This window comes from Chroicocephalus ridibundus, chromosome 9, assembly GCF_963924245.1.
Source record: "Chroicocephalus ridibundus chromosome 9, bChrRid1.1, whole genome shotgun sequence".
Taxonomy (NCBI): Eukaryota; Metazoa; Chordata; class Aves; order Charadriiformes; family Laridae; genus Chroicocephalus; species Chroicocephalus ridibundus.
Genome location: NC_086292.1, coordinates 34,854,519 through 34,870,398, shown reverse-complemented (window position 1 = coordinate 34,870,398; position 15,880 = coordinate 34,854,519). Strand labels below are relative to the sequence as shown.

Below are 15,880 nucleotides of genomic sequence, written 5' to 3'. Positions count from 1 at the left end.
GAGACATCTGCAAATGCCCACACAACTGTAAGTATAAAAGAACTTCTGAACTTTCTCATCTTTGGAAAGCAAAGAAATGAAAAACAAAAAAATAAAATTAAAAACAAAATAGGGTTTTTTTTCCCCAGATGATCTTGTCCAAATATAAACAAAAGCAATAATTTAGTATTTGCTGTCTAAAGCATTGTTTCTAAATCGCAACAGTTATAATGGGAGGTCGATTCCAGGTAATTCTGTGCAGACTGCATTGCTGATCATCACTTCAGCATGGCATTCCTGGTAAAATATATTTGTATTTTTTCTTCTGTTCCATTATTTTATTACAAATTTTTCTGGTAACATGATTTTGTTATGTATGCATTGTTTTTTAATTTTAAAATTTGTATTAGGAGTTTGCAGACAATTCATGTTAGGTAGGTTTGACTGCTTTATTAAAAGATGGTAAGACAGGTGGAGGAGTTTGCAAGACTTCAGGGGTTATTGATCGGGAAGGTGCTTGCAGTCAGGAGAAGACAGAGCTGAGAGGGAGCGGGTGATGAGATAAAGGCTGGGTTAGGGAAGTGATTATGGCTGGGGACCTGCTAATCACTGACCTCTGTAGGGATCCAGTAGTTTATCACTAATCTCACTTGCACTTGGTGTTTTCCTCTGTCGCTGCCTCGTTGTTGGTAGTGGGCTGGTGCTTTGGCTTGGGACAGGCAGAAGGCGGGGGCGGCGAGGCCAGCAGCTGCACTTGTTGGCACTGGCGAGTTGAACAGCCCCAGCGCGGCCAGCAGCGTGCTTGGCACACGGGAGCCAATAGCGCTTAAACAAATGCTGGTGAAGAAAATAGGCGGTCATTTGTTTTAAGCACTTTCTGCAAATCATGTTGCTTCAGACCTGTTTCATTTCCATGAGTTTTGATCACAAGCATTATAAGGAAAAATGTGTGTAATATTCTTATATGTATTCGCAACATATACATGTGTGTATTGTACACGTTTAAAACATTAGAGATAAGATTATAGGTATAAGACAGATATTAAAACTATGACAGCCTCTATTAATGACAAGGCCTATATAGCAGTAGAAGAGGAAGAAATGATTTCCCCGGTGCGGTGGGAAATGTGTAGGTACGTAGTAAGGCTTTTATGGCCGCATGCGTAAGTCTTGCCTCAAAGAAGGCGGCAGCACACAAAATCCTAGGACCAGGGCTGGTTTCATTTTTTAATCAAATGTAAATATTTTTTTCCCATACTGAATAATTGCTGAATAAGAATAAATTTTAGAAAAATAAAGAATGGACCTGTACTGGACGCAGCAAGGATCTTATTCTATAAACTTTGTATACTTTCTTTCTACTTCGTGATAAATTGGGAAGTGATACTAAGGGTTGAAGAAAAGCGCTTACTTTGAATGTTTTCCTTGCATTGTCTGTATGCATCTGTCAGTATAGCTTGTGCAGCTTGTTCCTTGTTATATTGGATCTGCATATGAAGAATTATTTGAATGTATTCTGTGGGTAACAGAGGCATGTACTTTGTTGCTGGATATTTTGTTGCTGGTTGTGGAGGGAGAGAGAGCAGTATAAAAATTGATTTCTAGCCAAAACTACCAACACCAGTTTAATAACTTAAAAAAATAATAATAAAAAAACCCCCAACCAAACCAAAACCTGTAAGGCATCCACAAAGTTTTGTTGCAAACTGACTTTTGGGGAGGCTGTCTGTTGTGACTGGTTAACAGTGTTACCAGTGATGAAATGGTGATTAGGAACTGTAAACGTGTGTGTCAGCATCCACAGAAAGATGACTCTGCACAAACAGGGCAGACGGGCTTCATGCCCGACACACTGAGCTGCCACCAGCCCCAGTCACTGGGGTCTGCGTGCTGGAGAAGCATCACTTCAGTAACGTCTTGGTGCTTTCCCTATTGCCAACCAGATATGCTCCTAGCAATGCACAGAAAGATCTTCAGTCTGTAAAGGGTTAATCCTGTGGGAATTGAGGTAATTTTTTGCAGGGTTGTGTTCTGTCATCCTCCTATGAACCAAGCAGCATCTAGCAGCAGTGGGAGAGGCTGGTTTGGTCCTGGCAGGCATTTGTAGCACGTTCACTGGAGTGGTCCTCAGCTGAGCCAACGCAGTGCTCTTTTCAGCTCCCTCTTGCCTTGCATCTTGCTGTTTCAGTTCATTCTGTGTGAAGAGTATTTAGGCTGCGCAGCTGTTGTACAGATAGATTTATTATGGAATACAATTCCTTGTGCGGTATTCGAAAGCTATATAAAGTTGTGAGCGTATCGCATTTAGACAAGCAATTACAAGAGAAAAAGAATTATTTACTAAATGTGTTTGAATTGGTACAGAATGTGTCAAGGTTTTAAGTTTAGGAAATACTTGTGGTTCAAAATGCTTAGTGGGATTTTCTTGGTTGTGTTTCTTTTAACTCCATAGTCCTTGGGCTTTAAGCCTGTTAGGGAGTGATTAGGTCATTGAGGTTTTTGTTGATGAAGACACATGAAACTTACGAAAATTAAAATAAAACACAAACTCATTCCAGGTTATTGAAAGATTCAAATGCCTTGTGAGTTGATCTGTGCAGATTTAAGATTTCTGTATGTAGCCAACGCAATTATTTTTAAGTGTTGCTTTAGTTCAAATCTGGTTGGAAGACAAATCTCTGGAATGTAGAGCCACCGATCTGTAACCTGAAGAAAAGGTTACCATGATGCTGCTTTGTAAGCAAGGCATGGATTATGCTTCTAAAATGACAGCTCATAACTTGAAACATGAGTTAAGAGGTACCTTATAAAGGTGATGGAGCTGATGATTCACGGTAGCCCTGTGTAAGAAGCCCTACTGCATAGGTCTGATGGAAAGGGTTGGGCTTGAGAAAACTGGCCAAAGTTGCTTTATATTTCTCATGAATATTTTGTGAAAACAAAATAGGATCTGAAGAGGAAATAAATTTCATTTGGGCATTACTTCACCATCCCAGCTGGTATGTCTACACGCTACCTTACAGCCGTGTTTACACAAACCTGTGCAAATGTGAGGGTTTTGTCATTTAATAGTGTTTTGGCATGCCTCACTCCTTCCAATTAATGTCAGGTGCCGTAATGAGTTTCCTTGTGTGCCCCTAATGCTGAGCATTAATGTTTCTGAACTTCCAGCTATAAAAAAAAGATACTATTGCCACCTGCGTAGCGAGCACTGACTGAGATGAGACCCTCTTGAGAGAGGGTGCAGAGGATATGACAGAGGGTATAATGAACTCAATAGCAAATCTGGGGTGCATAAACCTGCAAGACATTTTTGGGTCAGCTTTGGCTTTTAGTGTCACTGTATTTTTAAAGTGTGTGTGCTCATAAATGCTGGTATTCCATTAAGTTTTGTTTTTACAGTAACCTCTACATTTTTACATTCTTCTGTCAATCTGTAGAGAATTTGAATAAGAAAAGTATTTGCTAAGATAAAAACCACCAAAGGGATTCTGCTCTGATGTATTTGACTGTGTGTTTGCCAGGGACTGCCCATGAATTGACAAGACATTATGTGTGGGACCTACCTATTTGTTAAAGCAGTGAGGAAGTGTCATCTTCTCAAACTTGACATTACCCACCTTTCAAGTACTTGACTCACTTACGACTTGGAGTAGATGCTAAGTATTTTCTCTTTCTATTGGTAAATAAACACTACCTGTGACAGTTTGCTTACAAGGCTTTAAGTAGTGAGAATAGCATTGTGCCTAGACTGGAGCAGCTGAAGTGTGTTGAAATGCCAACAGGCAATGTGCAGTCGCTTCTCTTTCACCTTCCCGTTGTGTTGGTAGGGAAACCACCCTGGGACACTGCCAGACAGGACCATGCTGGGAAACCTTTTTGATGTAGTGTCAGTGAAGCTTCAGGGGCCGTGGATGAGTCCTTCCTCTTCTCTCATGAGCAGTGCAGCAGATGTGTTGTGGCAATGCCAGGGACGACTCCACCTCTCCCCCATCCTTCTGCTGTGCGTCCTTCTGTGTGAAGGTGCTGCTGCTAGCACAGTACTCTGGTCCTGCAAAAGAGACAGCAGGGAGCAAGCAGTTCCACACGACAAGAGAACCAGGAACAGGACTGGAGCATGGGCTCAGCGTGTTTCTGTAGCATGTGCCTGTTCATTTTTGTTGTTGTTTAAAAACCTGTGCCTTTAACATTGTGGTGCTATGGCAGGTTGGAGAGTCATACCAAAGTGCTTGCACTGGGATGCGTTTGGGAGACTCCCAATGAAAGGCAACATCTGTACTTGATCCTAGGTCACTTTCCAAACCCTTCGCTGGAAAGCTTAGCTGTTTGAACACAGGTTAAATGTTAATTTGCTTCAGCTCTAATTCTTGATAAATATGTAGGCAGTGCAAGAACAGGCGGTCTTGACTTTTCTCGATCATATCTTAGAACCAAATTTAGTATAGATTGGGCTATACTAGTCAGCTTTTTTCCTTTAGTATGAACCTGCCAAACTTTTTAAGTGATAACATTTAAATAACATGATCTTATGCATTCTTATCTAATGATTTCTTGCTTGCTACACAAACCATAATTTAAATCATAATTTTTCTAGCCTCTGACTCTTGTACAAATGTTTGTTTTAAAGCCTGTCTGGAATACTGCATAGTTCAGTGGAAGTTGTTTATCATGTGGTATAAGATTCTCATTTTCTGGAAAGAAAATGCTGAGTCTGGTTTAATGTGAACAGCATGATTCATCCTACTTCATATAATTTTGCATGCTAGGTATTTTAGTTGCTTGGTGCCTGATAGTTGTTAGAGGCAAATTGCTTCAGCAGAAAAATGTTAACTTTTTTCCTCCCTTTGTTACAGCAGAGATGCCATTTTTCAAGCAACTGTTTTCAGCAAACTGTGGTTGACCAGACCACTTGTAGTTATCAAGATGATGATCTCACGGAGATGTTGTTCTGAGAGAGTCAAAATTCCTCTCTGTCTACACAAGATGCACTTTTAAAATGAATAATAAGCATACTTTAGTTATGAAAATGACATATGAAATAGAAATGACATCTCTTATAAAATGACGTTGCTTACAAAATGAAGCTTAGAGATTTTTGGTAGTAAGAGAGAAAATCAGAAAAAACAAAGGAGGTCCTGTTCTAGAAGTGCAGTTGCAATAGCATGGGAGCTATCGATCACTGCAATGGGAATGGGTAAGAAAGGCTTCTTTATCTTACGAGAACTGGATGTCACACGCATTGTTTAGAAAAGGAAGTGCCTGGTTGGGTAAGATGACTTTATTTTCAAATAGATAGGTATCATGATTTATTAATACTTACCTTTGGCTAAGACTCTGAGTGGTGTTACGGGGGGTTTCTTAGTTCTGTGTCATAACTAGGGCAGGCATATGCACTTGGTGTTTTCTGTTGTGTGTGCGCTTGATGACTGTCTCATTCTTGACATTGTTCAGCAGAGACTTCTAGTCAAAATGTCTTTGAAAAGTGTTGATTGATAAAATTCTGAGCCCTACTGGGGAACTTTTGCACTGCGTTTTAACATGCAAATCAGTTTGGTGGAATAACCAACAAACACGGCACTAAATAGTTTTTCCAGAGTTGACAAATATATTGCTAATGTCTTGCGACCACAGACAGCAAGATGAGAGTGCAGGTACTCTGCACGAGGTGCTGTATCTGCTGTGTGCTACCTACAGGCAAATAGTGCATATACAGCAAAGAGAAGAGTCCGTTTTGCTGTCCTGACCAGTTGTATCACTTGAGTTTTGTACCCGACTGGAATGTATGTGAAACAAAGGGATTTTTAAGGATTTAAGGGATGAGTGTCAAGAGCTGAATGGTTCAGACATGGTTTAAGTTTGGTGTGGGTTTTCTTGTTGTTCTGAATTGAAGTTTTTGTTCACTTTTCATGTAGTTTTGTTGGTTTTATTTTACTGCTTGGTTTATTCTTTACCTAAGATGATACCAGCTATGTGTTACTTGCGTGTAGGAAGGAGAAGTGTCTAAAAGTGTCTCTACCTTTGCTCATTGATAATGGAAGTGAAGCTGGACCTTTGCCCTTTTTATTTAAAGACACTGATGGGGGGTATTTTATAACAATAAAAAATTGCAGTAGTTTTTTTACTGAGCGATTACAGAAGAAATGGGGTTAGGTAAGTGTGTTATCTATTACAGCAATGCTTTTTGAGTCTGTTAAATGCAGATGTACAAAAGCATATTTTTATTCATGCAACTTAATTTTTGTAAGTGTACTATGATGCTAACAGATTTTCTGAACTGCATACATAAGGACAACTGATGCAGATACCTAGCAGATTTTTAAAAGAACCTAATTTCAAATGTATGTCTCCTATAGGAAAACGTAATTTCAAATGTCTTTTTTTTTTTTTTTAATAGGAAAAACCTCAGATAGAGGTCCGTTTCCATTGTATGGTAGAGATACGGGGTTACCAGGCTGTCAAGTAAGTACAATGATGATTGAAAGCAAATGGAATAATCTGAACTAAAATTTAGTTTAAGTTACTCAGATGTGTCAGGCTACCAAACATAATAAACAAAAATTACTTCCACAATTTGCAGAATAAATTTTCTGGGTTCTGTGTGGTCAATTTGCCTTGCGCTTACATACATCCACTTAGAGGAGATACTTTTGCTATGTGCAAGTGGAATTGATTCTGTAGCTCATGAGTATGAAGTGCTATGTTTTTAGTAAAAGGGAGATTGTTACTAGTCTGAACATACCGAGCAATGTGCTTCAGTTGTGTGTATCGCATCTTGCCCACATATCATCGTGAAATGAGTTTTCTTACCCTTTTGCAGTTACTTGTTCCTCTCTCCAAGTCTGCAAACAGAATTGCAGACCGGTACTGTTTCCGCATCCTGATTAATCTGTGATACCCGGATATTTCACATATAATTTGTCAAAAAATACCAGTAACTGCCGAATATAGTTTATTAGTTAACTGTTATTCCTAGTGGAGATCATGTGCATTTTTTAAGGAAAACAGTGTTACTAGGCTTTCAATTTTTAACAATTAAGTTATCCAGTGTAATGCTGTATTATTTTGTGGGTTTGATGATGTGTTTTCTTAATTAAGAAAACTTTGTTTTTGTAGCTCTAAGTCTTCATTTTAGAGTGAAGATTTCTTCCATGTTATTTCTAATGAGCTGCATTAAGAATACTCTGTTGATCATTGTTTAAAAGTCTGTTTTGAATGTACAGGAAGTTTGAATGTTTAAAAAGTATAATCAGTGTTTGATTACACTCGGTATTTGTTGACAAAGATTTAAATAACTAATATATTATGGCTTTAATTCTAAGATATTAATTTGTTTTGTTTGTTTTCTCAAAGAGGAGTCTCTTATTTTTACTCTAAGTAGACTATTTGCTTTGAACTGATATTTTCAGGAACGTCTTTCTTCTGGAGGATAAAACTTAGCATCCGAGTTTGACATCTTGGTTTTGAGTCTTTTAACTAGTAGTTTGGGAAGTGTGAATGGGCAGCACCATGTGGCAAATCAGGCCTAATATCGCTTCCCCTATTAAGAAAGGGTCATTCTTACAGCCTTTACTACTTCTCTGCAACACAGATGTGACGAACAAAGACCCCTTTGTAACTTTATGGGTGAGCTTTCAGTACCATTCTCACAAAAAGCAATATAACTCTAAGTTCAAGTTATGGGCTTCACATTATTGCCAGCCCAGACAGTAAAACATTGTATTAGTGTTATTACTATTGTTCAAATAACTCTGTATGTACTGTATTTAAAATATAATAACTTCACATTAGTTTGGAAGCAAATTAATTTCCACATTACTCTTTTGTTATGTTAATGTTCTGTATTCGAAAATGGGTTTATGTTAACTTTGCATAAAATTCTTGTTTGCTTTGCAGTAATGAGTGTAATTTCTGTTTGGCTTCTGAGGAAAATGCTTTTATATCTCTTAATTGTTTATATCTAGTACAATTTAATATTAATTTTTTACATGTAGCTATTTTAAAGCCAAAATCTTATACATATTTTTTTCTATTAACTTTACTTTTAATGCCATTTATTCCTTTGATATGCTTCCTACTATTTCCTCTCCCACAATTTCTTCTTTCTTAAGCATTTTATTATATGGGGGAAATGTTGTAGGTAAATCTGGTTTGTTTTTATATTCAGGATAATAGAAAATGATCATGGAGTTAACTTTCGATTAAATTTTAAATCAGTTTCAATTTATGTGGTAAGTTACAGATTGTACTTTAATTTGGCCTTATCAGTTAAATCTGACTGTTTAAAATCCATTAAATCTATTCGCTAAATTGGAACACGGTGGTATTTCTGAATCTTTTGGGGTTTTTTATACTTTTCATAAATCCATGGCAATGCCTGAAATACAGCTCTCATTGTAGCTACAATGTTTGAAAGCTATCAAGAGAAGGTCGAAAGTGATCCCGAGAGGTCATTTTGACAATACGAATGAAGAATCAGCTGCGTTGTCCCTGACAGATGCTCATATAGTCGGCTCTTAAAAACCTCTAGAGATGGAGGAGACTGCATGACCATGCTGTGTTTTGTTTTCCATTACTTAAACGTGCTTACTCACAAAAAGTTTCTCTGATGCCTTATCTAAATATCATTGTAATTAAAGCATCTAACTCTTGTCTTGCAGATAGTGGACAGAAAGAATCTATACTCTTTTAAGTCTGTAGAAGCTAGTAATCCAGTAGATGATTAAGATGATAAGGAGTCCTTAGAAAAGATAAGACATAAACAGAGTTAATTTTTACTTTGGTGTGTATAGTGCAGAATATAGTGCATGTATATTTTTAATAGTGGATATGTAACAGGGCCTCTCTCAGATTGAAATATTGGTAGAAAAGCTTAGGCTCTGCTCTAGATGTTCTCCAGTAGGTTCACAGCCCTAGGGAATTCCAGTGTGTTAAACTACTTCAAGTACCTCATCTAAGGCCTTACCCTTATGGCAAAAAGAAATTTCCTGGATCTTTCTGACAATACTGTTAAATTTTTGCCATGTGGTATTTGCCTTTTTCATAACAAATATCCAGTCTTTGATACTTGTTTGATTGGTGATGGTCTAAATTTTCCCAATACTTTCTTACAATAATGCTGGACATCTTGTCATTCCTCAGCCTATATTTTTCATTTTACAGGTTCCATATGCAAAAATGCATTTACTTTATAACACATTGCTTCTACCTTCTCTAAATTTGTCAGTGGGGTTTTGAATTCTAGGCTTGTGCTGCATTTGTAGATCCTTCTAGGTTATTTGCTTTGTGAATTTAGTAAATGCGGTCTTCATTTTTCATCCAAGTCACTAATTAAGAGGTGGAATGATGCCCAAAACAGATGCCTGCAGAGTCTTGGTTAATACATTCAGCCGGGGTTGATCATGAGCTCCTAGCTGCTGTTTTTTAAAGAGCTACACTCTTCTTTCAGCAGTAGTTTTAGTTGTCCTTGGTTCCTTAGTTCACCTGTGAAATGCGAAAGTAGTAAAAGCCTTATTAAAACACCTCTTATGCTGTCTGAGAAGGAAGTGAGATGGGTTTTAAATAGTTTATTCCAGCTGAATCCATATCACTTATTCATTATCTTCTGGCATTTGCAGTGTATTTTTTCCCATATTCTTCCAAAAAATGAAATTTTAATTGTTGAGGAATTAAAAGCCCCTGCTTTTGTTCCTCCCTGAAACAAACGAACCCACCCCATTTTTTTTCACCGTGAGTTTTCAGAGAGAGTGGCTAAGGTTTCTGAAACTGTGAGGATGAAGAGCCAGTCTTCTGACTATCTTAGTGGGTACAGATGAATTGAAAATACCCAACTTCTCCAAATACTCTCTAACCTGTTCTTCTCTTACCAAAGTTCTTTCCATGTGCCATTGGTGTAAATGGTGTTAATAACCTGGTGTGGATGTGTGATGAGTTTTAATTTTTACTTCCTATTAAGTTTACAGAGGGCTGGAATGAAAATTTTCAAGACCTCTGTAAACCAAAATGCTTCAGACTCTTACTGTCGCTTCTCACCTGTTACTGAAAAGGATCTTAAGCGCTGATTTGTATGGACTGTCAGCTACCTACAGGCTTTATATTTAGGCTGTAGGAGTTAAAATGTGATTGATTTTCATGTAGCTTAAAAATCTAAGCAACTTTAGGTAAAGGAATGTGATTCAGAGATAACATCTAGCCACAAGAATGTAAATATGGCCAGTTCACAAATATTTTACCAAACAAGTGCGTACTTTCAGGTTTTATTCAGGCATTTTAAGCAAGACAAGAAGGAGCATCCTAGAGTATAGCACTTTGTGCTGGGTCCATCCGTGCAAATAAGTGTTGAACAAGGTAGTTGTGTTTGTCTTAAGCTGTGCTTTTTATGTTGTTTAGTGTTAATAAGGGTCATGGTGTATGTTTGTGTGCTACATTAAAACCTCTGCTTGTCTAGTTCTGAATCAAGTTCTGAATCCTCTTCCATTTTTTGCTTTATTTGTACTTTTTACTGCATGCACTTTCTCATTCTGACAGGTCTTCACTCCTTTCTGCACTTCACTCCATTCTGCACCTTTCCAACTCCTACTGCCTTTTCTTCTCCCCCATGTTCCATAGGGTATAGAGACTTGCAGAGGAGGTGGGAGGGGGGAAGGTGACCAATGGAGGTTTATGCAGAGCTGTTTTAGATGAACACCTAAAACTTTTACCCGGACAAAGAATTCACAGCTTTTAGAAGAAATGCAAAAACTATATTTTGCTATCAGACTGCAATGCAGTGCTGCATGGCTTGACACAACGTCTCTATTTCTGTTTTTGAATTGGAGGAGGGGGGTGGTTTGTGATTTTTGTGGAGGATTTCACCATTTCTGTTGGCTGCATAATTGCAGATTTGTGAAGGCATCTTTTCACAAATCTTAAATTAGATTTAGATTAAGTTTTCAGAAAGCTTCTTGTAATAAAAAAGGTTTTATTTACATTTGTGTAATTTAATACTGAAATCCGGAGTTTATGTAAAAGAAATGAGATTAGACTTCAGATATTGAATGTGTGACTCCCATTTCCAATGTCATCAAAAAGGTGCCCAGCTGTCACTGCACGTTGTTTTGACACGTCTGAGCTTGAAGAAAGCCAGGAATCCACACTATTTTCAAAGTGAAATGGAGATAAATGTGCAATATGTGTGTAGCTGTTAGACTAATTCTTCTAATGGTTTCAGTGGGTCTTCGCAGAAGCTAACTTTCTCCCGGTGAGCCTGTAAGTGCCCCGGCTAGTTGGCGAGAGAGCGGGGATGCAAGTGCCTGTTCCCATGTGCCCGGCAAGGTCTCTCTCTCCCCACTGCCAGCGCTAGGCTGAAGCTTGTACGTTATTTGTCACTGTCCCCTTAATGTTCTGTTAATTCTAAACAATCATCCATGAAAAAGAGACATTATGGATTTTTTGACATGCGGAGATAACACGTGTACCTTCCCTTCATAATAATTTCAAGTCCGCATGCTATCCCATGTGCAAGAGGAGATAAAATCAAGTGCTAAATGTAATGGATGTTAGGCAAGAACTAAACAGGCGTTCACCAGTTTTTGTGTGAAGTGTAACCTTTCTATAAACAAATGTATCTTAATTTACTTTATTTTTCTAATTCTCTAATCTGTATGTTCTATATGATGATGGGACACTTTAAATGGTATAAAACACACTTAGAAAAAAGTTTAATTGATGATAAATCTGTAGAATATGTGAATGCTGGAAGGAGCTATGGATTATATTTATTAAATACATTTAACTTAGTCTGTGTAAAACTATATAATACTGCATAAAATATATACTACTCTATATAGTACATAATATATATACATATGCTACTATATATTGCATGCAGCATGAAATGTATAGTACTACACAGAGCATATGAAGAATTTATATGATACTGTGTATACTATATATATTTTATTTAGTAGTGGCAGATGGATTTTTAACTCATTTCTGCTGCTGTTATTATAAGTTTTATGCCTGTTGGTAATAAATACAGCTGCTTCACAATCTTTATTTTTTGGATGAAGAAAAAAAATCCAATAGAAAGCTGGTCCATCAATGTTTCCAGTAATATTGCTGCCCCAATTGCCCTTTGCTGGCCATCAGCTCTGCTATTGCTGTGAAGCTAATATGAGGTGACTCGTTTAGCAACATATTATTGCATCATTGCAGCATGATGTAAGGCACATCAGGCTTTATTAAATTAGACTGCATTTTGCAGTATGACAGTAACATTTTATGCACATTAGCACCATACTTAGTGCTCCTTATGGGAATATACTTCAAGTAAACATCTTAAGATATAATTTCAGACAACTTCTCAGGATTTACCAATTTCTTCTTTATCAGGAAACATAAAAGCTTCACTGGAATATCAAGACAGATGTACTTGCCTTTGTGCATCTTCAGAGCATGTTTTATGTTTCTTAAATTCCTTAATGTTTACTTAAATTCTTAAATGTATGCTGTTACTTGGGTAGTACCTTGGAGAAAAAATGAGCTGACTTCTCACTGTTTGTTACAGTAAGTTGGAACAAACTCATCCATCCATCTTCCGCCTTTGCTATGATTCAACACAGAAACATTCCCCTCATCTGGATGCCAGTCACAGAAAGCTAGATTTCTATATGCCTGACTCACTTGTGCTGAAAAATATTACAGGATTTGATTCAGTATAGGTATTGCACAACTGGAATTCATGCTCTTGGCCTTTTAGCAAAATTTTGTGACCTTTCTTTGTTTATTGACTTAAGAAAAAAATGTCTTCACAATTTAATGTGGAACTTTAGAGGTTTGCATCTTGTTGTCTGCAAATTTAGCAATGTATTAAAGACAACTCATAAGCATGAAAAACTGTATTTATTAGCTGTTACATCCTTCACAGACTAAAACGTTTGTTTTATTTTTTTGTGCAAAAAAAATTTTAAGCCGCTTCTTAACAAACCCCAAAAATGCCTTTAGCACCAATTTCTTGGGCAATTTGACAGGTGATCACTTGGGCAAAAGAAGTGTTTGCAAGTGTATGTTACTTTGCCTTTGCATAGTCAGTAATTTGCCTCTTTCAAATTTAAAAAGACTTAGAAGCAGTTTGAGCAGAAGGCAAACCTAAAGAACAATCCTGCAGTGCTGGGGAAAGTGGTATCTCGGAGCGTGCTCTCTCTAACAGCTGTCTTGCAGGTTGAAGAAGCCTAATAAGAGTAGAACTCCAGAAATTTGAGTTGTCTGGGGAGAATATAAAAGCTTGCTCATATCGTGCATAGGCAAAAATGGCAACTACTTTGTGTTCCTGGTGAGGTGGTGAGGAATATGCAAGCAAGAGTGAAAACATGTATCCATAGTAGTGCTGAATAGAGAAAAATTAATAGAACTGAATAGCACCAACTTAAAATTATTTTTAATATGTTCATAAACTGTATAATCGTAAGATGTGTGTGTAGTATAATGGGGAAGACTAACTGATTTTATTTTTTTAGTAAAGCATCAGGTAACATTAGAAAGCTGGAAGAATAAGCACACAGACAAAAATGTGAATGTTAGGAGGTAAGAGTGTGTAAAAATGTATGTGGGAAGCAGAAATGAGATTTACTGACAAAAATGGAAAAGCAAAGAACAGTATGAAAAATGAAGTTTGAAATACATGTTTTGTAAGTGGCAAGCGTGAAAGAAATGAGTGATTGTGAATAGTGGGATGGAGTAGTGTTTTAGTGGTGTCTGACAGCTGAGATGTTACTTAAAATGCGTGAGTCAAAAAAGAAAAAGGTATTTGTAGCACATCACAATTTAAAACGTGGTTGTTCTCTAAATGTGTATGAAAGCTTCCAAACAAGCCTTTGTCGATCTGCAGGCGTAGCCCCCGAATAGCAGCGTGGCAGCATGGCTCAGCAGTTGCTGCTAGGATGCTATGCAAAGTTTTTAACAATTCGTTACGTTACTACTAGACACTCCTTTACTATGGCATTATATGTCAAAGAACAGTGAGCACTAGACATCTTGCTGGAAGATGAAAGAAGTAATGGGCAACTGTGTCGAGCAAAGATATTTGGTGTTTCTTTGCAGGGCCACTGGCTACTTCGTAGTTTCTTCTTGGGTAACCTGAAGTCTGCCTGAGGTTTGCATTTGCAAGCCCTCTTGCACACATTCAGCGTTCTGCAGTTTTCATTTCTTCCTCTAGGAATTCTGTTCGTATCCTGAAACTTTTTTTCATTGCTTGTCTCTTAAGACGTCTATCCCTACTTGCCTTCCTTGAGAGAAATAATTAGACAGTTATTCTGTGTTGAGGATGTGCCATCTGCTCCTATGATATTGTAGTGTTATTGAAAAGATTTTTTTTTTTTTATTTAAAAAAGGCAACTAATGAAAGGTTTTAAATTAATGGAAATATGTAAATAGCTTGTCTCAGGAATGACTGGAAATAGGCATATTTAGACCACACCTAGGTGGTAGACAGTAGAGGAAATAATATTGTGGCAAAAGGGGTGGCAGAGTGTGATAATTCTCTCTGAAGAATGTTAGGCTAAACCTTGTATCTAGCGCGTCTCACATCCCTTCAGGCTTGCTCTGTTTAATTAAACTTCCAGGTTCTGAAATTGGATCTTTTAAAAAATAATAATAAAAAGTACATAGATACAGAATATACACTTCAATGTAATTGTGTACAAGAAGGAAAAATATGCATACTTTAAACATGACGATTATAAAAAAGCATAGGTGCTATAGAGGGGCTACCATTTTGTAGTTTTTAGAAAAAATTTAGAATCTATGTTGGTGCTAATAAAAGATGTCAGATTACATCAGTCATGGACCCATGTGGGTGGGTTTTTTTTTTGTCGTTTGTTTTGTTTTAACTAATGTATCTATTAAACAGCAACAAGCAAGCTCTTCCTGCTCGTTGCTGGCAGTGTGTTTGAAGATGCTTTAGATGGATTTTTCCAATGAAAGAAAAATACTTGATATTCTGGACCTTTCTTACCTGTGGATCCTTAGAAAAGACTACGAGCAGTGGCACCAGTTGCTTGTCTTCCTTCGTCACATAGTTTTAGTAACAGTATAAAGAACATCATGTCTGTTCAAATCCAAGTAATACTGACTTATGGAAGTATAAAAAATTTTAAAGCTTGTACATGTGTGGGGGTTTTAATACCAATATAACTTTAAAGCTGACAAACTGATTTTATTTTGTAAATTTTCTCTTTTTAATCTCCTCTTCTGTGACACCTTTGATATCAGGTGTCTCCCCAAAGCAGATTTTTACAGCTGAGCTATCAATCTCTAAGAAAGGCGGTTTCTGAAGGAAAGGGCTGACACAATGTTAACTGAAGCAGTGACTCTGGATCCTGCCAGCTGATGCCATCTTAAAAGGTCGAGATGGTGAGAGGGATGTATAGTTTAAGGGCAGATGGAATGTCCAAATTTGAGTTTATTTTGCTTCATTTTACTTTTCAAGTAAAATCAAGCACTACTAACTTTCTCTTGATTATGATTTATTAGAAGTGAATTACTTCTTGTGCTATTGGGAAAAATATCTCCTGTCTCCCAGCAGATAAGGATTCTGCAGAACCTTTTTAGAAAGTAAAAATGCACTGAGCATAGGCAAGATTTCTTTTTCCAGAGCTGGAGGTGACCACCTGAAGTTAATCAGGGACGACATTCCCCCCGGAATGAAGCGGGTAGCAGGTGTTAGGAATTAGTTATAGTTGGGGGAGGGATGCTATTTATAAAAGGGGAGCAGTTCTGCAAGGAATCGTTTTGAACGTCTTAACCAGACAAACTGTTAGTTGTCTTTGCCCTTCTCTTTCTCACGCTATTTAGGGTTGGTAAATTTTCTTGCCTCCTTTTAATTTTTGTGTTTGATTGTAGTTAAGATAATGAATATCTTGTAAAT

At 37.3% G+C, this 15,880-nt stretch overlaps 1 protein-coding gene across 7 annotated transcripts in view; it reads left to right on the top strand.

Annotated features, from left to right (window-relative positions):
* TCF12 (transcription factor 12) overlaps window positions 1-15,880 on the top strand; it is a 170,204-nt gene that overhangs the window by 90,621 nt on the left and 63,703 nt on the right. For all 7 annotated transcript variants that reach the window (XM_063346154.1, XM_063346156.1, XM_063346153.1 and 4 more), the window contains exon 7: window positions 6,374-6,438. In XM_063346154.1, coding sequence (XP_063202224.1) covers window positions 6,374-6,438 — 65 coding nt within the window. The remainder of the gene's footprint in view (window positions 1-6,373; window positions 6,439-15,880) is intronic.